Source organism: Prionailurus viverrinus, chromosome X, assembly GCF_022837055.1.
Source record: "Prionailurus viverrinus isolate Anna chromosome X, UM_Priviv_1.0, whole genome shotgun sequence".
NCBI lineage: Eukaryota > Metazoa > Chordata > Mammalia > Carnivora > Felidae > Prionailurus > Prionailurus viverrinus.
In genome coordinates, this window is record NC_062579.1 from 42,991,856 (window position 1) to 43,008,662 (window position 16,807).

General features: G+C 47.8%; 1 protein-coding gene across 1 annotated transcript in view; it reads right to left on the minus strand.

Annotated features, from left to right (window-relative positions):
* Window positions 1-11,463, minus strand: part of KDM5C (lysine demethylase 5C) — a 32,474-nt gene extending 21,011 nt beyond the window's left edge. The window contains 8 exon segments of the mRNA XM_047843428.1: window positions 1,036-1,194; window positions 2,240-2,421; window positions 2,535-2,658; window positions 3,367-3,501; window positions 4,035-4,205; window positions 4,513-4,635; window positions 6,858-6,935; window positions 10,820-11,463. Coding sequence (XP_047699384.1) covers window positions 1,036-1,194; window positions 2,240-2,421; window positions 2,535-2,658; window positions 3,367-3,501; window positions 4,035-4,205; window positions 4,513-4,635; window positions 6,858-6,935; window positions 10,820-10,969 — 1,122 coding nt within the window. The 5' untranslated portion in view covers window positions 10,970-11,463.
* Window positions 11,464-16,807: the final 5,344 nt, after the last annotated feature.

A 16,807-nucleotide genomic window follows, 5' to 3' on the forward strand; every position in this document is an offset into this window, starting at 1 on the left:
GGTCTCTTTCCTCAGCTGTGTGTGTGCACATGCACACCTAGTCTCTATGACCACAGCTGAGTCTCTAAGACAAGAGACCATCCACATTTGCTCTCCAGAAACCCACAGAGAAATGTAGATGAGTGCCCAGAATTTGGATGAAGGTAGAAAGCTCATGAAACAGACCTGACAGACAGACCAGGCCTCTCAGCCCTCACTGCTGCTTCAGATGCTCGCTCTCCTTACTTGTCCCTCTTGCACTAGGCACATTTGCCCCAAATACTCTTGCTCCAGCATGCCTCCATTCCCAGGTTTAGAAAGCCTGCCCATCTCTTCTAATTAAAGCCTATATCACTGCAAACCAATCAAATTACCAAAACAAAAGGAAAACTAAGTATTATAACCATATGATGGACCCCCCAAAAGAAAAATTAAATCATACCCATGAATAAATTTAATATAGAAAATGATCATAAAGTAGCAAATGAAAATATACAGTAAGAGCCCAAACTCGTTAAAGGTAGTTATATATATGCAACAACAAAAAGATGAGAAGAAAATATACCAGACTATTAACAATGGTTGTCTCTAGATGGTGAGATGATAGGTAATTTGTCTATTTTCCAAGCTTTCTAAAAAAAACAAAGAATAAAAAACTTGGAAATCAAAAGAACAACTTTTTCTTCATATTCCTGTTCTCCAAATCTCATTCCTGACACATTCCCTGATTACTACCCTTAGTCATCTTCCTCTCCTCTGAACTTCTACACCTCAGAGTTTCTAACACCTAATTTAGCATTTGACTATACATCAGCATACCATGTGTCCAATCATGACTCTCACTGCCCCAGGTGGTCTGGGAGCTCCCAGAGGACATAAGCAAAGGCTAAGTCTCCTCCTCTTCTTTCTCCTAACACTCTGCCCAGCCTAGCCCCACGCTGGAACCCAAAATATTAAACTGTGGCTGAACTAGGAAGCTGTTCTCAATAAGGCCAGATGAAGGAAGGCAAAAATACCCTATGGGGCAGACATGATCTGGGGCTGTGAAGGCCTTACCGCCATGACACACTTTGGGCACCTCCAGACACCCTTGGGAATCTCAGGCAGAGGAGGCAGCAGGCAGAAGATGTGGTAGTTGTCATCACAGCCATCACACAGCAGAAGCTTGTCATCCTCATCCCCTCGGGAACACATCCGGCAAACATAGGACTCGATCTGCCAGGGAAAGGAGGCAACAGTTCATCAATCTAAGCCCTGTCCAGCCTTCAAACTGTCCTCCAGACAGTACTCTAGTCCACATAACTCTCCAATAGAAACCCACCATGCTTGCTGGCTAGATTAGTCATAGCCCTGTGACAGGCTAGTCATGCTAGTTCTGGAGTTTACTGTGTGCACATACCATCTCCCCAAATAAACTGGTAGAGCTGTGAGAGCGGAGTCTTTATCATTCAGTCGTGAATCTCCCATTTTTATTCATTCAACAAACACTGAGCACTTATGTGTTCAACACTGTGCTGGACTCTGAAGTACAGCAATGAATAAATATGGTACCTGCCTCCTAAAGGCATACAGTACTCCAGAGACACATATTCATAAAAATTAAAGGGCAATGTGGCAATTGCCAATATTGGCCCATGAAGGGTACTATGGGAGCCTAGAGAAGGGAGCCCTCAAATCAGCCAGAGATAAGGAGGGATAGCCTTGAGGAAGGACTTCACTGAAAAGGGGACACTTGACAGTGACATTTGAAACTGACCAAAACCTGAATGCAAACTGAAGTCTGGCAATGGGGCAGAGCACAGGGGAAAACTTCCAGGCAGAAGAAACAGCATGTGCAAAGGGATGGGGGCAAGAAAGAGCATGGCGCATCTCAGGGGAAAAAACAAACATACCTACAAGTAGTTCAGTGTGGCTATAGCAGAGGAGTGAGGTGGGCAGTGCTGGGGAATGAGGCTAGAGGTCAGCAGGGACTGGATCATGCATGATAATGAGGAGCTTAGCCTTTATCCTGAAGCAATGGAGAGGGAGTCTCCTTCTTTGGACCCTTCCAGCACTTCATGTTGACAGCACTTGATCACCCTTTCTTGTCCTCTGTTCCATGTGAGTTGGCCTTGTTTCCCCAATTAAGTGAGCTACCTGAAGGCAGGGCCCACCAGGCCCACTTTTCTGTTTAACGCAACCTGGTCCAGAGCCATGCTGGGGAAATGCTCGTTGAAGGGATGAGAAGCAGAGCATTAAGAAGTCAGGGCTGGGTCCTTACAAACTGGGCATTGCTGTGGTTCCTCCGCAGTCTCATGGTCATCTTGGTGCAGGGCTCTGGGCTGTGACTCAGCTCCTCCTTGCTCTCCAGGAAGGTCTTAGGTGAGGTTGACTCCACCTTCACATCCCCGCCTGACTCCTCCTTCACCACTACGGTGGGGGGACACTCAGGCCCTTCCTTATCTGGGAGAGGGAAGAGTGGCTCTAAAGTACAGGTCTAGAACAGTCAGGGCCCCGCCTCCTCTCCCCAGGCGAAGCCACCATCCTTCACACTGCCCCAGCCTGTCAGGCCTCACCTTTCTTCCGCAGAGTCTTATCCTTGGCCATGAGGCCCAGGCCCATCATCTTGGGGCCTGCCCCATAGATCTGTAGCTTCTTCAGTTCCGGATTCTTTTCAATGTCTTCTTCCGTGGGTTCCGGCTGGGAGAAAAAAAGGAAATGAATCAAGCCTGCTATCTGAGGCAGACTGCCCATCCTAAAAGAACAATAGCTTGGACTATATATCACTTGAGCTCATGCCAGGGACTAAGGCAAGGGCAGGCCTGGGCAGAGCTGCTTTTTGGAGACTAGGGTTAAGTGAGCTCCCCTCTCAGCCCTCTCTTGGAAAAAAATTAAGATGCAATTTGTTTTCCCAACTGTAAAACAAGAATATTAACTCCTACCTTACAGAGAGGCTTACAAAGAGTTTTGGGGATAACATATATAAAGAAATCTAATAGTGTTTGACACTAACAATAAATGACAGTGACTAATACGATCTACTAAATGACATGCTTCGGTGAGCCCAGGGACAATGTCTATCTTATTCTACTGTATCCCCAGTGCCTAGAAGAATGTCTGGCACACAAGCTTCTGCCTAAAGCTAGGATACAGGTATAAGGGAAAAGAAGAGTTCAACCCCTACGAGCAGAGTGAGTCAGGAAAGAACAAGATAGGCAAGAAGGGCCAACACAGAAAAGATACTGTACGAGGAGATCAAGACCCAGCTCAGAAGCTGGAGGGGGGCACACTTCTGCTCAGAACTCAGCGAGTGGAGTGAAGAAAAGTGGAACAGGGAACAGAACTCTGGTCAGAGGAAGGGAGAGGACTCCCACTTCCAAAGCTCTGAGTTAGAAGTGAAGTACTCACATCAGGCTGCAGTCTCTTGGCCCGCCGGCCATAGCTATTGAACTTGGAAGGTTGCACGGACTGTCGAAGGGGGATACTGTGGGGTTTGTATTCCTTGTCCTTTTCCTCATTATCAAATGGACGTGTGTTGCACTGCTGGGGACAAGTGAGGAGTAAGGGTGAGGGTATGGGGCCCTAAACCCCAACAATGACTTCCCTCTACCCTTACCCAATGGCAAACCAAGCTGTGGCTGCACCCACATGGCCCACACCAAAAGGCCATGCTCAACTGGTCGTTACCCATGACACCAGCACACAGTTTGAGAATTCTTCTCTTGCCTTTGCTTAGGTCATTCCTCCTTCAAACCACCTCCCCACAACCATCTCCCTAACTAAATCAGATGCCATCTCTTCCCAGACCTCTCCAAGTCCAAAATGTCTCTCCCTCCTTGGAATTCCTTTATCAGTTAAAACTTTGTTATATATTGGATAGTAGGCTGGCCCTGTGGGCAACTCTAGGACCTCTGATCCTGGGCAGCATGGAAGAGAATAAGCACCACTAAAAAAGGGTAGAGTCTAGCTCCCAGGTGTCCAGTTCTCTGAACCAGTTCCATTAAGAGCCAAGTGTGGGAGAGCTGCATCTAGTGTGGGGGGGAAAGCCTTTTTCCACCCCAGCCTGGCATCCTTACCACCAGGTTGGCTCCAGACTGGTACATCTCATAGGGGTAAACGATGCGTTCATAGTGGGAGCGTAGCAGGGAACCAATGTTTTTGCCTGGTGGGTAGTTGAGGCGCTGGGCCACCCGGGCCCACCGACGGTCTTTGCAGATGGCTTCATAGCCACCTTCCTCCACCACGATCTGCAGGGACAAGCAGGAAGGGATGTGGATGTGCTGTGTGTATGTACATGAGGGAATAGGCCTGCAGAAAGGGAAATGAGGACAAGTCCGGCCCCTCACTTCAGTGAGGACTATTCCCTCCTTCTACCACCACCACTCAGATTCAAATTGCAGTAGGAAACACCAAGAAGTTCTGACAACAGCTCATGTGCTACCAGGCTGTGCCCTTCCACTGCAGCCTAGAGATCTAATATCCAAACCAAGGGAGCCCCCAGAGTACCAAGGATATTAAGGGGTGGGGAGGGGGTTGAGAAAAACCTTCTCTTACTTTGCTGAGGCTGTAGAGGTCCAAGATCCGCCGTTCTACATTGGGAATTTTTAAGGAGGAGCCCTGGATTTCCCAGAATTTGGCAATCTGGTCCAAATAGTTCAGCTTCACTCTTGTCTGGGCCTGGAGAAGAAATTGGTCAAAGAGGATGGCCTCCCCCTCCACCTGAGCCCCATCTTCTGGCCTAATCTTAGGAGAGAAGAACGTGTACAGAGCAGCCCACCATCCAAGGCCTCTCCCCGTGAAATGGATCCCAAACTCTAGGCAGTGCTTAGCCCACCTCTCTCGCATCTCTGCCACCTTCTAGTCAATAGGATAAGCCCAAGGTTCCAAAACAGAGAGGGTTAGGTCACAACAGCTCTCTCAATCTCTTCGACAGGGCTGTGTGAATATCACCATTCCTGTTACAGACAGCCTCTGTTTCCTTAAGTCACAGAGCAGATATCAAGAGATCTGAACGTCAAATAACTTAAGTTTCAGCTTGTTTCCTGCTATTGATTTGCTTGTATAGCCTTCTATTCTCTGAAACTCCATTTTCTGATTATAAGGGGGAACTAACATAACTGCCCAGTCCACTTACTCCAGAAGGGTGGAGTTATGAGAGAAACAGTGAAGACCCTCTGGAAACTCCAGAACTGTATCTAAGTTCTAGGCACGTTTCAGATTGAAGGCTCCAAAAGAGCACATTTACCTCTTCTTATGCACCACAGAACTTGTCCCATGGTGGCTGAAGGCTGAGAGTGCATGCTGGAGACAGAATGGCCTAAAGAACTAAGAGACAGTATACCAAAGCAGCACTGGCACCTGACCAACCCAGGACCCGATGTGGGCCAAGTATCCTAGGAACAAGGCATGTACCTTGCTTGCTTCCCTGAAATCTCAGTGACCCAAGAAAGGCTCCCCAAAGCTCTAAGTCTAGAACCACCTTGCCCTGGTCAGATAGCCTAATTCTATGGAAAACTAGATAAGTCACTACCATTCACCGCCTTGTTCAGATCCCATTAGAAAAACAGAAACAGTTCTATTTCATAGATGGGGAAAACTAAGGTCTATTTGTGGAAAGAAACAACCTATGGCTATTTAACTGCAGAAACCTGGAAGAGGCCAGCAACTCTACTCCCTCCATCTTAGCTTTCCAATCTTGGCCTCTTCGTTGCTCCTCCCCATCAACAGCCAGCACAGTATCTCTAGAAAACCTGCCCTTGTCCCATGCTAGGTGACACCTTGCACTAGCTGTACCTCCATAGATCTATTTCTTTAGGATCCATTTCTTTAAGGAACTTATACCCCATTCATGAGATGATTTTTTTCCCTGACCAGGACAGCTCCTAGATTGACCCTACAACAGTGGTTCTCAATGAGGAACAATTTTGCTCCCTGGGGGGATATTTAGCAATGCCTGGAGACATTTTTGATTGTTATAACTGGGAAAAGGTATTACTGGCATCTAACAAGTAGAAGCCAAGGGTACTGAAAAACATCCTACAATGCATAGGATAGCCCCTCCATGACAAAAAATTATCTGGGCCAAAATGTCAATAGCATCAAGGTTGAGGAACTGTAGTCTAGAAACAAGGAAGCTTTTAGGTCATAAGTTTCCAGTAGGGCCCAATACACTCCCCCTCCCCAGGGCATCTAGTAAGGTTTATGGATACATAATGAGAGAAAAGGTGGTAACATAGTTCTCAACTGTATCTTCCCTGGGAAACTCCAGGATCTTCCTAGGAACTGGTTTCAAAGCACACACTCTCATTATCCCAGGGCATTCTCAAGCCCTTAGTGGAGAACCTCACCTATCCATGCACAGAGCCTGGACTTCCTGTACAGAAAAGGGAGAGGGAAAAGCCTACCTGCCTGACCCCTGTCCAAGTTTATAACCATTCTAGCCTTGATAAAGACCAGTTCTTGTGTTGTTCCTGCCCCCCCTCTACCTCATGTCCCACCTCACCAAGCCCCATAGAAGGCAGGCCAGAAGCACAGGATTGTGGATGAATTGGATAATGAGACCACATTCAGCTGGCCAAGCATGAAAGGGCTCAGCCAACCCCCTATTTCCCTTTTGTTGACTCAGTTACAGTAGGCTGGCTGACAGGGGACTTTCAGAAGTAGCAAACCTTTAGGGAAAGGGGCGTCCCTAGTCTTTGAGCTATCATATTAGAGATCCTAAATGCTCCTGCTCTTGGTTATACACAGAGCTCTAAAGCTTCCTCTATGACCTCCATGCAACTTCACAGGAGAGAGAATAAAAGCATAGTCAGGTAAAGCACCTTAGCTCAAGAAGGTATGAGGGAAGTGGAATCGGAGTTCATATATCCAACCCCGCCACCAGCTGCTAGTCTTCTCACCTCTAGTTCATTCAGCCTCTGGATTCGGGGAGTAAACCTGAAGTTGTCCACTTCTACAGCAAAGGGTGGCTGCCAGTCCTGGGGGGTTACACAGAGGGGAAAGGGAGTTGAGTTATTCCAGCATAGTGCAAGGCCAGAGGGCACCACAAGCAGCTCAGCACCCCATTTGTTCCTTCCCAGACCTCTAGCCACCCCAGGCCCTTTAACTTGGCAAACACCCAACCCACTACCTGCCCCCCAGAACTCACCACAGGGCTCTAGAAGTCCCTCAAGTCCATACTCAATGCCCCAAGCATTGAAATTTCTCCCAAGTCCCTCCAACAGTACAGCACCAGGATTTCAAGAAAGAGAGAGATGGCGCCCAAAACAGCTGACCTCAAACTCTCCCTACATCCACATTAACTCCTTGTTCCCCAGGCATGTACTGTAGGACATAGTCTGGAAGTACTGGTAAGCACAGGGATCTGGAGTCAGAAGACCAGGGTTCATGTTCTAGCTCCACTACTTACTAGCTGTGGGATTTTACTTTTCTGAACCTGTTTTCTCATCTGTAAGGTGGGAATATGAACACTTGCCCTGGTTTCCTCATAATACTGATAACGGCAAATTAAATTGGTTTTCAAATGAAAAATGTTATTCAAAGGAGTCATCCTTAAGACCTGGTATCTTAAGCTAACTCCACCACCTAATATACACGTAGGGTAGCTCAGCTCCAATTCTGCCAGGATTTAAAGGTTCAGGCCTTTAATGTCTTCTCTCAGTTGAAAGGGCCTGAGACATGTGCTGTAGGGAAAAGCAAGGGATGGGGAGCAAGAATCTGCATCATTCACCCAGTCTGGAAGGCTTCCTATGGGTCCTCTCTCAGACACCTGCCTGGTACAGGAAAAGGGGGGGGGGGGGAAGCGGGGGAAGGGTTAGTGATGGGATACCCAACCGTGGTCGCAAAGAACAGGAGAATTTGAGGAGAAGGAAGTTGCGGAAGGATAATGGAAGTGGGGGGTGACTGCCATGCCAAGTTGAGGCTTGTTGTGTCCTACCAAAGGGTAACTGTGGGGAGCCCCTCCCTGATGGCCTTTTCTCCAAAACCTCCCATGCAGTCCTCTCCTCCCCAAAGCCCTAGCTCCTGCTGGGGTGGTAAAAACTACCCAGAGTAACCTAGACCAATGCTCTCATTTTATGAATGGGGAAAGTGAGGCCCAGATATGAATTGTGATTTCTCCAAAATCACATGCTGATTTAGTGGTAGAGTCAGACTAGAACCCAGGTCTTCAGACCTCTAGTCCAAGGCTTTGTACAACACCAGGATACCAGTGTTCATACACACATGCATACATATGGAAGTGGGGGGTAGTAAAAGAGAAGAAAAAGCTGTTGGCCTTTTCTGCACACACACTTTTAGAAAAGAGGCCAGAGGACCCTTACTTGCAGGCACACATACTCTCCTCAATCCCCCAACCCCCAGCCGAAGCAGGTTTGCAGCAAACACCTGCGGCTCAGTGAAGCAGGGGCAAATTAAAAAAAAAAAGAAAAAGAAAAAGAAAAGAGAGAGAAAAGAGACTAAAATGGTATGGCTCAAGCCCAGACAAGCTCCTCATGACCTCTTGCCACCCACCAGTAGGGCACTCCCCTTAGCGCAGGTAGAAAGGTACTCAAACCCAAAACTCCAGGAACCCTTCTTTCCTGCTGAATCAAGTTCTGGATAAGAATAAGCACAGCATCAAGCAACCGGACAGGAAATGGCAGAACCGAATCCTAGAGCAGGAGCTGTGGGTGCAACAGATACCTGGGGAAGGTCCAGCAAACCCCCACCCAGCTCTCCCTGGAACCTACGAGCTCCCTCATTCTGCCTTCAGTCTCCTACTCCTGTGTGCCAAACACACCCGTATTATTAGGATGGTGATAAAAAAGTTGGCTACCCGATGCAGGAACCAAGAGCCTTCCAAGATCCCCTGGGTCTACTCCAGGGTACCAACACTCTCCTCCCACCCACCTTCCCCAAGAGCAGCAGTCAACTGTCTAGCAATTCAAAGCCCAAATCGCCCTTCCTCAGGCAAACCTCCAATTTCCAAGAACCCACCCATACACAGGTTCCCACCCTGGGCTGAAGCACCACTTGGGCAAGGGCTTCAAATTCCAGCTAGATGGCCTGGCTGCCTAAAGGTGGCGTATGAGCAGCTCTACAAGAGGAAAAAACTGAACAAAACCAGAGAGACTACTAGGTCTCCTGGATTTGAGGGAAGTACACTGTTGGGGTAGAGAAGCATAACAAAAGATGGCCTCCTTCAGGTCACACACACACTAGGGATGTGTCACTTTTCTCCTTCCTGGTCCCCCAAGGAAGGGTATCAACACCTGCACAAGGCCAGCCTGCCCAATAAGTCTAAGGCAGAAAAACAGAAATTCATGCCTCAGCTACCCTCTGTGTCAGATACGATTCCTTGCCTGCTGGACCACTTCAGGGAGTGCCTTCTTGAGGCTGCCCAGGACTCCAGCCTCTCCTTTCTGCTAGCCTTTCTGACTTCTCGCTACCAAATGCCACTCCTTCACCATGAACAAGGATACCTCAAAGATCTATGGCCAGGCTCCAACAAGGGAAAAATTAGTATACCCAACACCTCCCAAAAAGATCCATTTGAAACTAGCCTAGATCTGTGGCTGAACACCAGAAAACACCAAGATGGACAAGGAGGCCTGTGGTGCCCTCCTCAGGTGGCAGTGAGGCTTCCCATCCTGTTTCAGCCAGGAGACACCTACTCAGAAACACCCTGTTCCAAACTCAATTCCTGTCCTTGGAATCCCAAGTGGTGACTGAACAACACATACCATCATTTCTCCTCCATGCCAGCAAGGTGGCAGCCTATCCTAGCCCTTGGGGGACTTCTCGCGGCCCTGAAGCCAGGCCTAGGAACAAAGATATGCCCTTTGTCATTGACCTCTGGAAATCAAGTGTTCTAAAGGAGACAGACTTCCATAGCTCCATTCTGTTTTGGGGAGTCCAAGAATATCCTATCCTCTGGGACCTGCTACATCCTGGGACAGAACACAATACAAAATCTTCTGAGGACTCATACCCCACCGTCAAGTCGGCTGGTCCAAGCCTACCCATAGGAGCCAGGTCTGGGGGGATGGGGGGTGATGTGCAGGGAAGGATATTGCCTTCAGCTAGGAAAAGAAGGGGACAATTCTCTAATCCCATCTCAGGGGAGCCAGATAGAACATTCCCTGTAATAGAATTTCCTGATCTACTAGGCCAGGACATTATCTTAGATGGATTGGCCTGACAGGGCGTGAGTAAATATGAGTCAACCCACATAGGAGCAAACCAATGACCACATCAAACACCTTCGTAGTCACAATAATTACCACTTATCTAGCGCCTACTACAGAGAGACTCTACCTGGCTTAATCCAATTCTCAAAATAAGCATTCAGGGACTCAATTCACAGGCTCAGAGAGATTAAGTTACTTGTCCAAGGTCACACAGCTAGTAAGCTTCACAGTGGAATTTTGAACTCAGGTCTGTCTCCCTTTAGGGCTGTGATCTCTCCACTACAGCACACTGCCTGCCTCGAGGGAAGTGATGACAATAAACGGAAAAAAGGCCTTGTTTGGTACAGCCTTGACCTGGGTGGTCCGGCATAACTGAGAGATGTGCAGATACCTCTCTGAACTCTCCCGGGTCCACTAGGCATCCCCGTTTTGAACCTCACCAGGAACGAATCTGAAAGGCGGAGTGAAAGTGGGGATGGGTCAGAGACCCAGGTCCCTTGGGGGCCTCACACCGCTAGAGGACCCCTGGCCCCACATCATCCTTTCTCCGACCCCGCGCCACATCCACAACGGTCCCAGCCACCCCCATTTCTCCACACCTCGAGCTGCCCTCCGCCCCAGAGTTCTCCACCAGCTACGCTAGTTCTTCATCCCTGGCCTCGCCGCCGGCGACCACGGACCCCGGGACTTACCGCGGGTGGGCGGATCTTGCAAATGCCCGACTTCTCGGCGATGGGCCGGATTTTCGCGATGTAGCCAAGAGGGTCTCGGAACTCGGCCCAGCTAGGCTCGAACACCGGGCACTCCGGCGGCGGTAGGAAGTCGTCAGACCCCGGCTCCATGGTGGGCCCTAGGACTTGGAGGGCTCGGACCGCCCTTAAGGACTCATGGCGGACACCGCGGTATGAAGCCGAGGCACTGCTCGGGGACTAGGCCCTAAGCGGGGCGGCCGCCGCCCGCCGAGGGCCTTGGGGGGCGTGTAGCTGCCACGCTCTGAGAGGCTCAAGCTGGCGCTACTGCTACCGCCTCTTCGTCCTGCCTCGTTCCTTCCAAACTCTGCCGCTGCCTCCCAACTACCGCAGCCTTCACCACTACAGTTACCTCCCAGCCGCCGTGGCCTTCGGCGCCGCCGCCGCCGCCATCTTGGTTTGTCAGCGTCTCCTCCCCCCTCCCCTCACCACAACAAACCGGATCCCTCCGCGGTGTGTCCCTCCGAGCCTCGTATACCTTGCATGAGGCCAAGCTCTAAGAAACTTTCATCCCATGGAGACCTAGCTGAATCTGCAGGCATGGGTTCCCTATTTGGAAGCAGGGACGCAAAAGTACCTCCCAGACTGAGAGCAAATAGTCCACCACGGTGGCGGACGAGCAAAGCAATTCAACTGTCGGAGCCTTTTTCCGGTGGACCGGAGGCGCACGTTTAAAGGCCAGTGATGCGCATGCGCGTTATGAAGAGAGACCGGAAGAGGAGCTGGCGTTAGTGGGTGGTGGGTCCAAATTGGCTCTACCCTTTATGACCTCAGCCCTGGCGCGAGCCCCGCCCCAACATTTTCTTCTCCAGGGTCTTTCCGGTGTGGGCCTCAGAAGGCGGCTTTGGGTGCCTGCTGGCATGCAGGTTGAGGGAGATGTGGGAGTTCCCAGCTCTAGGCGCTGACACCGCTGGGGCTTTGAAAGAAGGAAGACAAGATGTTGCTTACCCCCTGGGAATTACGGATTTTTGGAATCCTAGGTCCCAAGGAGAGAAAGGAAATATTTATTTCATCCAAAATTATGTGTAGAGGCCTCTCAGAGATGGGGCTTCCATTCATATCCCCCAAAGAGTCATTGTCCGTCAGCATTTTAATGAACACTTTCAAATGTTCTGTATGCACTTTTATTGTGTACACATTTGTGGAAGGTACTCCTATAAAATAAGCCTAAGTGTATATATATTTTAACTGTTGGATGTTTAGCAACAGCATATTTGTCGCCTACTAATGCCTACTGTATGAAACACCTACCATTTGTAAGCCTAGAGTGTACTTATCAAACATTGTGTACATGGGTTGTATTTATTGTGTATAGCCCTGTCATATGCATTTGAGTACCTGCCATGTGTATATCTACTATTGTGTGCATGTTCATTGAGCAGTTTACGAATAGGTTTATGGCAACTAACCAGTTGCATGCATCAAACCAGTACTTTGCCGACACATCAGGCATCTGTTGCATTTGAGGATTATGCTATACATGATTGTGGGCCTATTGCATACAGTTTGGACACCTACTATTCACACATTAGAGTACTTGTGTAAGTGCTTATTTTGTGTTCCCCCATTAGATTGAATTCCTTAAGGGCAGGGACCATGTGGTTTTATATATCCTTAGCACTTGGCATGGTAAGCAGTAAATGTTGAGTAAACAAAAGAAAAATGAATGTATATTTTTGAGCATCCTTAGTATATATTGACTAAAATAATACATACTCTTTGCAAACACTTTCTGTGTATATTAAACATCTGTTATAAGCTTAAATATGTTTGAAGCAGGGAACAGTTAACCGTTCCTAATCATATACCGTGTCCCAGTTAGGTACATTATTCTGCCTACTTCAGGACTGAGCTAAAGACATCCTATCTGTAGAGCGGTCCACACCAGTAGGCGCTCACACCCTAGGGTCAGATAGGCCTAATTATTTCAATTATTATCAATCTTTGCAATTTCCCTTAACCTTTGTCCTGGGAAAGATGTAGGTCAATTTACCCATTCTATAGATGAGGAACTAAATTCTAGAAAGATTAAACAACTTGGCCACTGTTACACAGGAAGTTGCTACCTCCTGGTCAAATGTTCTTCCTATTATTTTTCTCACCAGGAATAGGATGGGGCAGGAGAAGGGTAAGGAGAATGCAGAAGGTGGGAGATATGCCAAATCCTAGGCTAAAGGAAGTTCAGCTTTTCCATCTAGATGCAGCTCATTGAAGGGCAAAGAACATGAATCAGGAGTCAGGAGACCATGTTTGGGGTCCTAGCTCAGCCTTCTCTGAGGTCCTTAGCCCAGACACCATCCCCACCATCCCAGAAGGGCAAATGGAAATTGCATAGAGTCTTTGAAGCCAGTCAGATCTAATTCATTCATTCACAAATATTTATTAAATTCCTCTTATGCACCAGGCACTTTTCTGGGCCTGAGAATATAATGGTGACCAAGACAGACATGGTCCCTGCTTTCCTGAAGCTGACATTTACCAACTGAGATCTGCAAAGTACCTCATTTACTGTAGCCTTTATTTTCTCACTTATCCAATGAGGCTCTATAATCCTTTCCTCACAGGGCAGTTATGAAGATGAGAGATAATGATAACTCCCGTTCATCAAGGGCCCACTGCTATGACATTGGTATTGTTATCCTTGTTGACATTGGTATTGTTATCCTTGTTTTACAGATAAGGGGACTGAAGCTCAGGGAAGCTTACCAAGTCATATGGCTAGTAAGTGGAAGACCTAGAATTCAAACCCAGGTCTCTCTGACTGCTGTAAAAGTCTCAGATGGTGCTCCCCACACCCACCCACCCCCAGGCCCAATAAAGTGCTCAGGAAACGGGTTCCTTTCCCAACCTTTGGGTCTTGCTGGAGATAAATCTGCATCTGGGAACTGCAGAGTTAAGAATTGGGAAGCATCAGGGAGCCCACCCTGGGCTGGGGGCTAGGTTGGCCTCACCTACCCACCTGGAGAGAGAGTCTGGCATGGAGCTGATGCAGGGCAGTGATTGGAGCCTTGGCTGGGCTCTCGACCACACTCATCCAATCCAGGTTTTCTGGATGAACAGGATGAGAGTGACTTTGTACCTCACTTTTTTGATTTGTAAAATAGGGTCCCTTCTAGTGATGTAGGTATGAACTGTGAGTTCTAACTAAATAGCTGTGGAATCCATCCATCCCCTTCTCATGCCATTTTCTAATCTTCTATCCCCCTGAGAGCCATTTATTATCTCTAGCCTGGATTATTAAAAGAGCCTCCTAAAGGCATCAAGGTATCCGTGTGAACTCATGGATACATACATACACATAATATATATTCAAAATAATGATAATTACAAATGAATTATGATAGTGGATTATAATTCATTGAAGAGTGAAATAAAAATTCATGACTCCACACTGATATACATAAATAAAATGAGGGAAAGGGGAAAGCTTTTCCTTAAAGGAAGGATGGAGTAAGAAAATCATCGACAGATGCTCAGACTTTTTCCAAGTAAAAAAAGTAAACTCTTAAAACACACCTATAACCCTAAAATCTTGGCACCACAAGATTAGGAAATGCTCAAAGAAAGTTGGAGACTGGCCAAGAGGATATAGGAGCCAGCTTGGAGGGCCTCCTGCTGGCCACATCTGGGACATTTTTGAACATCAAATATTAATGTGTTATAACCCACTGTATACAATAGACAACCAAAAGTCCATGAGGAGATAAACAAATACATGTAGAAGAAGGGAAAGCTTTCCCTTATAGTGGAGAGCCAACTAATCCATGTCAAAGGAATGGTGGCGTTTGAAAATCACCATTTGGCAACTTGGAGAATTGTCATTGAATACTAAAACCTGTGAGTGAAAGTTCGAGGAGAACAGGATATTTGCATAATCTCAATGTAGCTCTCCACAAGTTTCTCATTTATTACAAAGGGAAAAACAGTAACTTTACAGTGGGGACACTATACAGGCTAATGTATCCCTGGGCTCTTACTTCAGGTCCTCATGAGGCTCTGGTGAAAAAAAACCGGTTGGCAACAGAGGAGTGAGGGTACACTGACTGCCAGCCTCTGTGCTTTGGGATATGCTATGCCTACCACCTGGGCTTCCCTCTCCCATTCCGTTCTCAGTATGCCACTAACACATCACACACTCACATACATCACACACTCACAGGCCTTTGTACACACTGCTCCCTCTGACACATGCCCTTCTTTACCAGGATAACTCCTACTCACTTTTCTTTTCTTTCTTTCTTTTTAAGTTTTTATTTACGTAATCTCTACACCCAACATGGGGTTCAAACTCACGACCCTGAGATCAAGCGTCCCATGTTCTTCCAACTGAGCCAGCCAGGCATCCCCACCCATGCCACTCACCTTTCAAGACACAGCTAATAGGGCAGTTCCCTCCTTGCCCACCAATCACCCACGCTGACCCCAAGTTGGATTTTTCCCTTCTTTGCTCCCCCCACACGTGCTGTGCTCCCTTCAGGGACTGTACCTATTGCATGGACATTATCCCCAGGGACATTATCCCAATGTACATTCCTAAGGGTCTTGTCCTGAACTAATATGGTAGCCACTACCTACATGTGGCTATTTAAATTTAAATTTAAAAATTCAGTTCCTCAGTGGCACTAGCCACATCCCAAGTACCCAGTAGCCACATGTGCTAGGGGTTACTGTACTGGACAGCACAAATATAGGACATTTCCATCATCACAGACTTATTGGACAGCACTGGTCTAGGACAAAGACTCTGTGAGAGTCTAGGACCTTTGTCCTTTGTTATGTGTTGTCCCTCCCCATCTACGTCCCCAAAGAGACTGGCAGTAGGACCTTTGAGAGCCGGATAGCCACTAGGCTTCTTGTCTTCAGGCCCTCACAGAAATGGGGAGGTAAGGAGCCAAAGTACCCCTCCACAGTCTGGATGGTGAGGTGCCGGGAAGTGGGAGAGGGCAGGGCAGGGACAGTCCAGTGAAGGGTGGAGGGGGGAACATCAGAAATATCTGGAGGAGGCATGAGGAGGTCCCAGGGGGACCAAAAGCTTGGTATACAGGTTGCACCAATCAATAAGCTAACCAATGCAAAGATACCTAAGATTTAGCTTGGAAAGAACTATTCATTCAAATCAACAAAATTTCAGGGTCATCTATGCTGTGCAATGCTCTGGACAGAGATGATTCAGACCATTGTCACCCTTGAGGGCTGGTGAGGAAGAAAGGTAATGACATGAAGGATCTCAGAGGACATGATCAAGGGCACACTTTGTAAGGGATGGGTCTTTTAAGCTCATCTAACAACAGTGAGAAAATCAGAGATATTGGGGGGGGCAACTTTTCTGGGGGTGGGGCAGGGAGCAGGAAGGCACAGGTAAAATAGAGTCTGAAAATTACACACAGGCCTTTTCAGGGAACAGTGAGTGGGTGGTCAAAGTGTGGGCGAGGAATGAGGATTAGGAGATTGGTTGGGGCCATGAGGTGGAGGACCTCCAATGTCAAGACAAGGAGTTTGCTTTCGTTTCTGTAGGTGGCAGAGAACAGCTTACTGTGCGTCTGGCAGGAGGGAGGCATTTCATATGCATCTGTTAACAATTTCCCTGTGAGATTATTATTCCTATTTCACAGGTGGAAGACCAAGCTCTGAGGGTCTAGGTGACTTGCCAAAGGCAACACAGTCAAGTCTGTGACTGAGCCAGGATTTGAGTGCTAAAAGCTAAGCTTTGGGAAGACAAAACCAGCATGAAGTTGAAGGTGGGAGAATGGGGCGTGACTAAAGGCAGTTCAGCTTGGTCCACCAGGGAAGAAACCAAAGAGAAAGAAAGAAAGAAAGAAAGAAAGAAAGAAAGAAAGAAAGAAAGAAAGAGAGAGAGAGAGAGAGAGGGAGGAAGGAAGGAAGAGAAAAAGAAAAAAAAATGCTGGAGCACCTGGGCACCTGGGTGGCTTA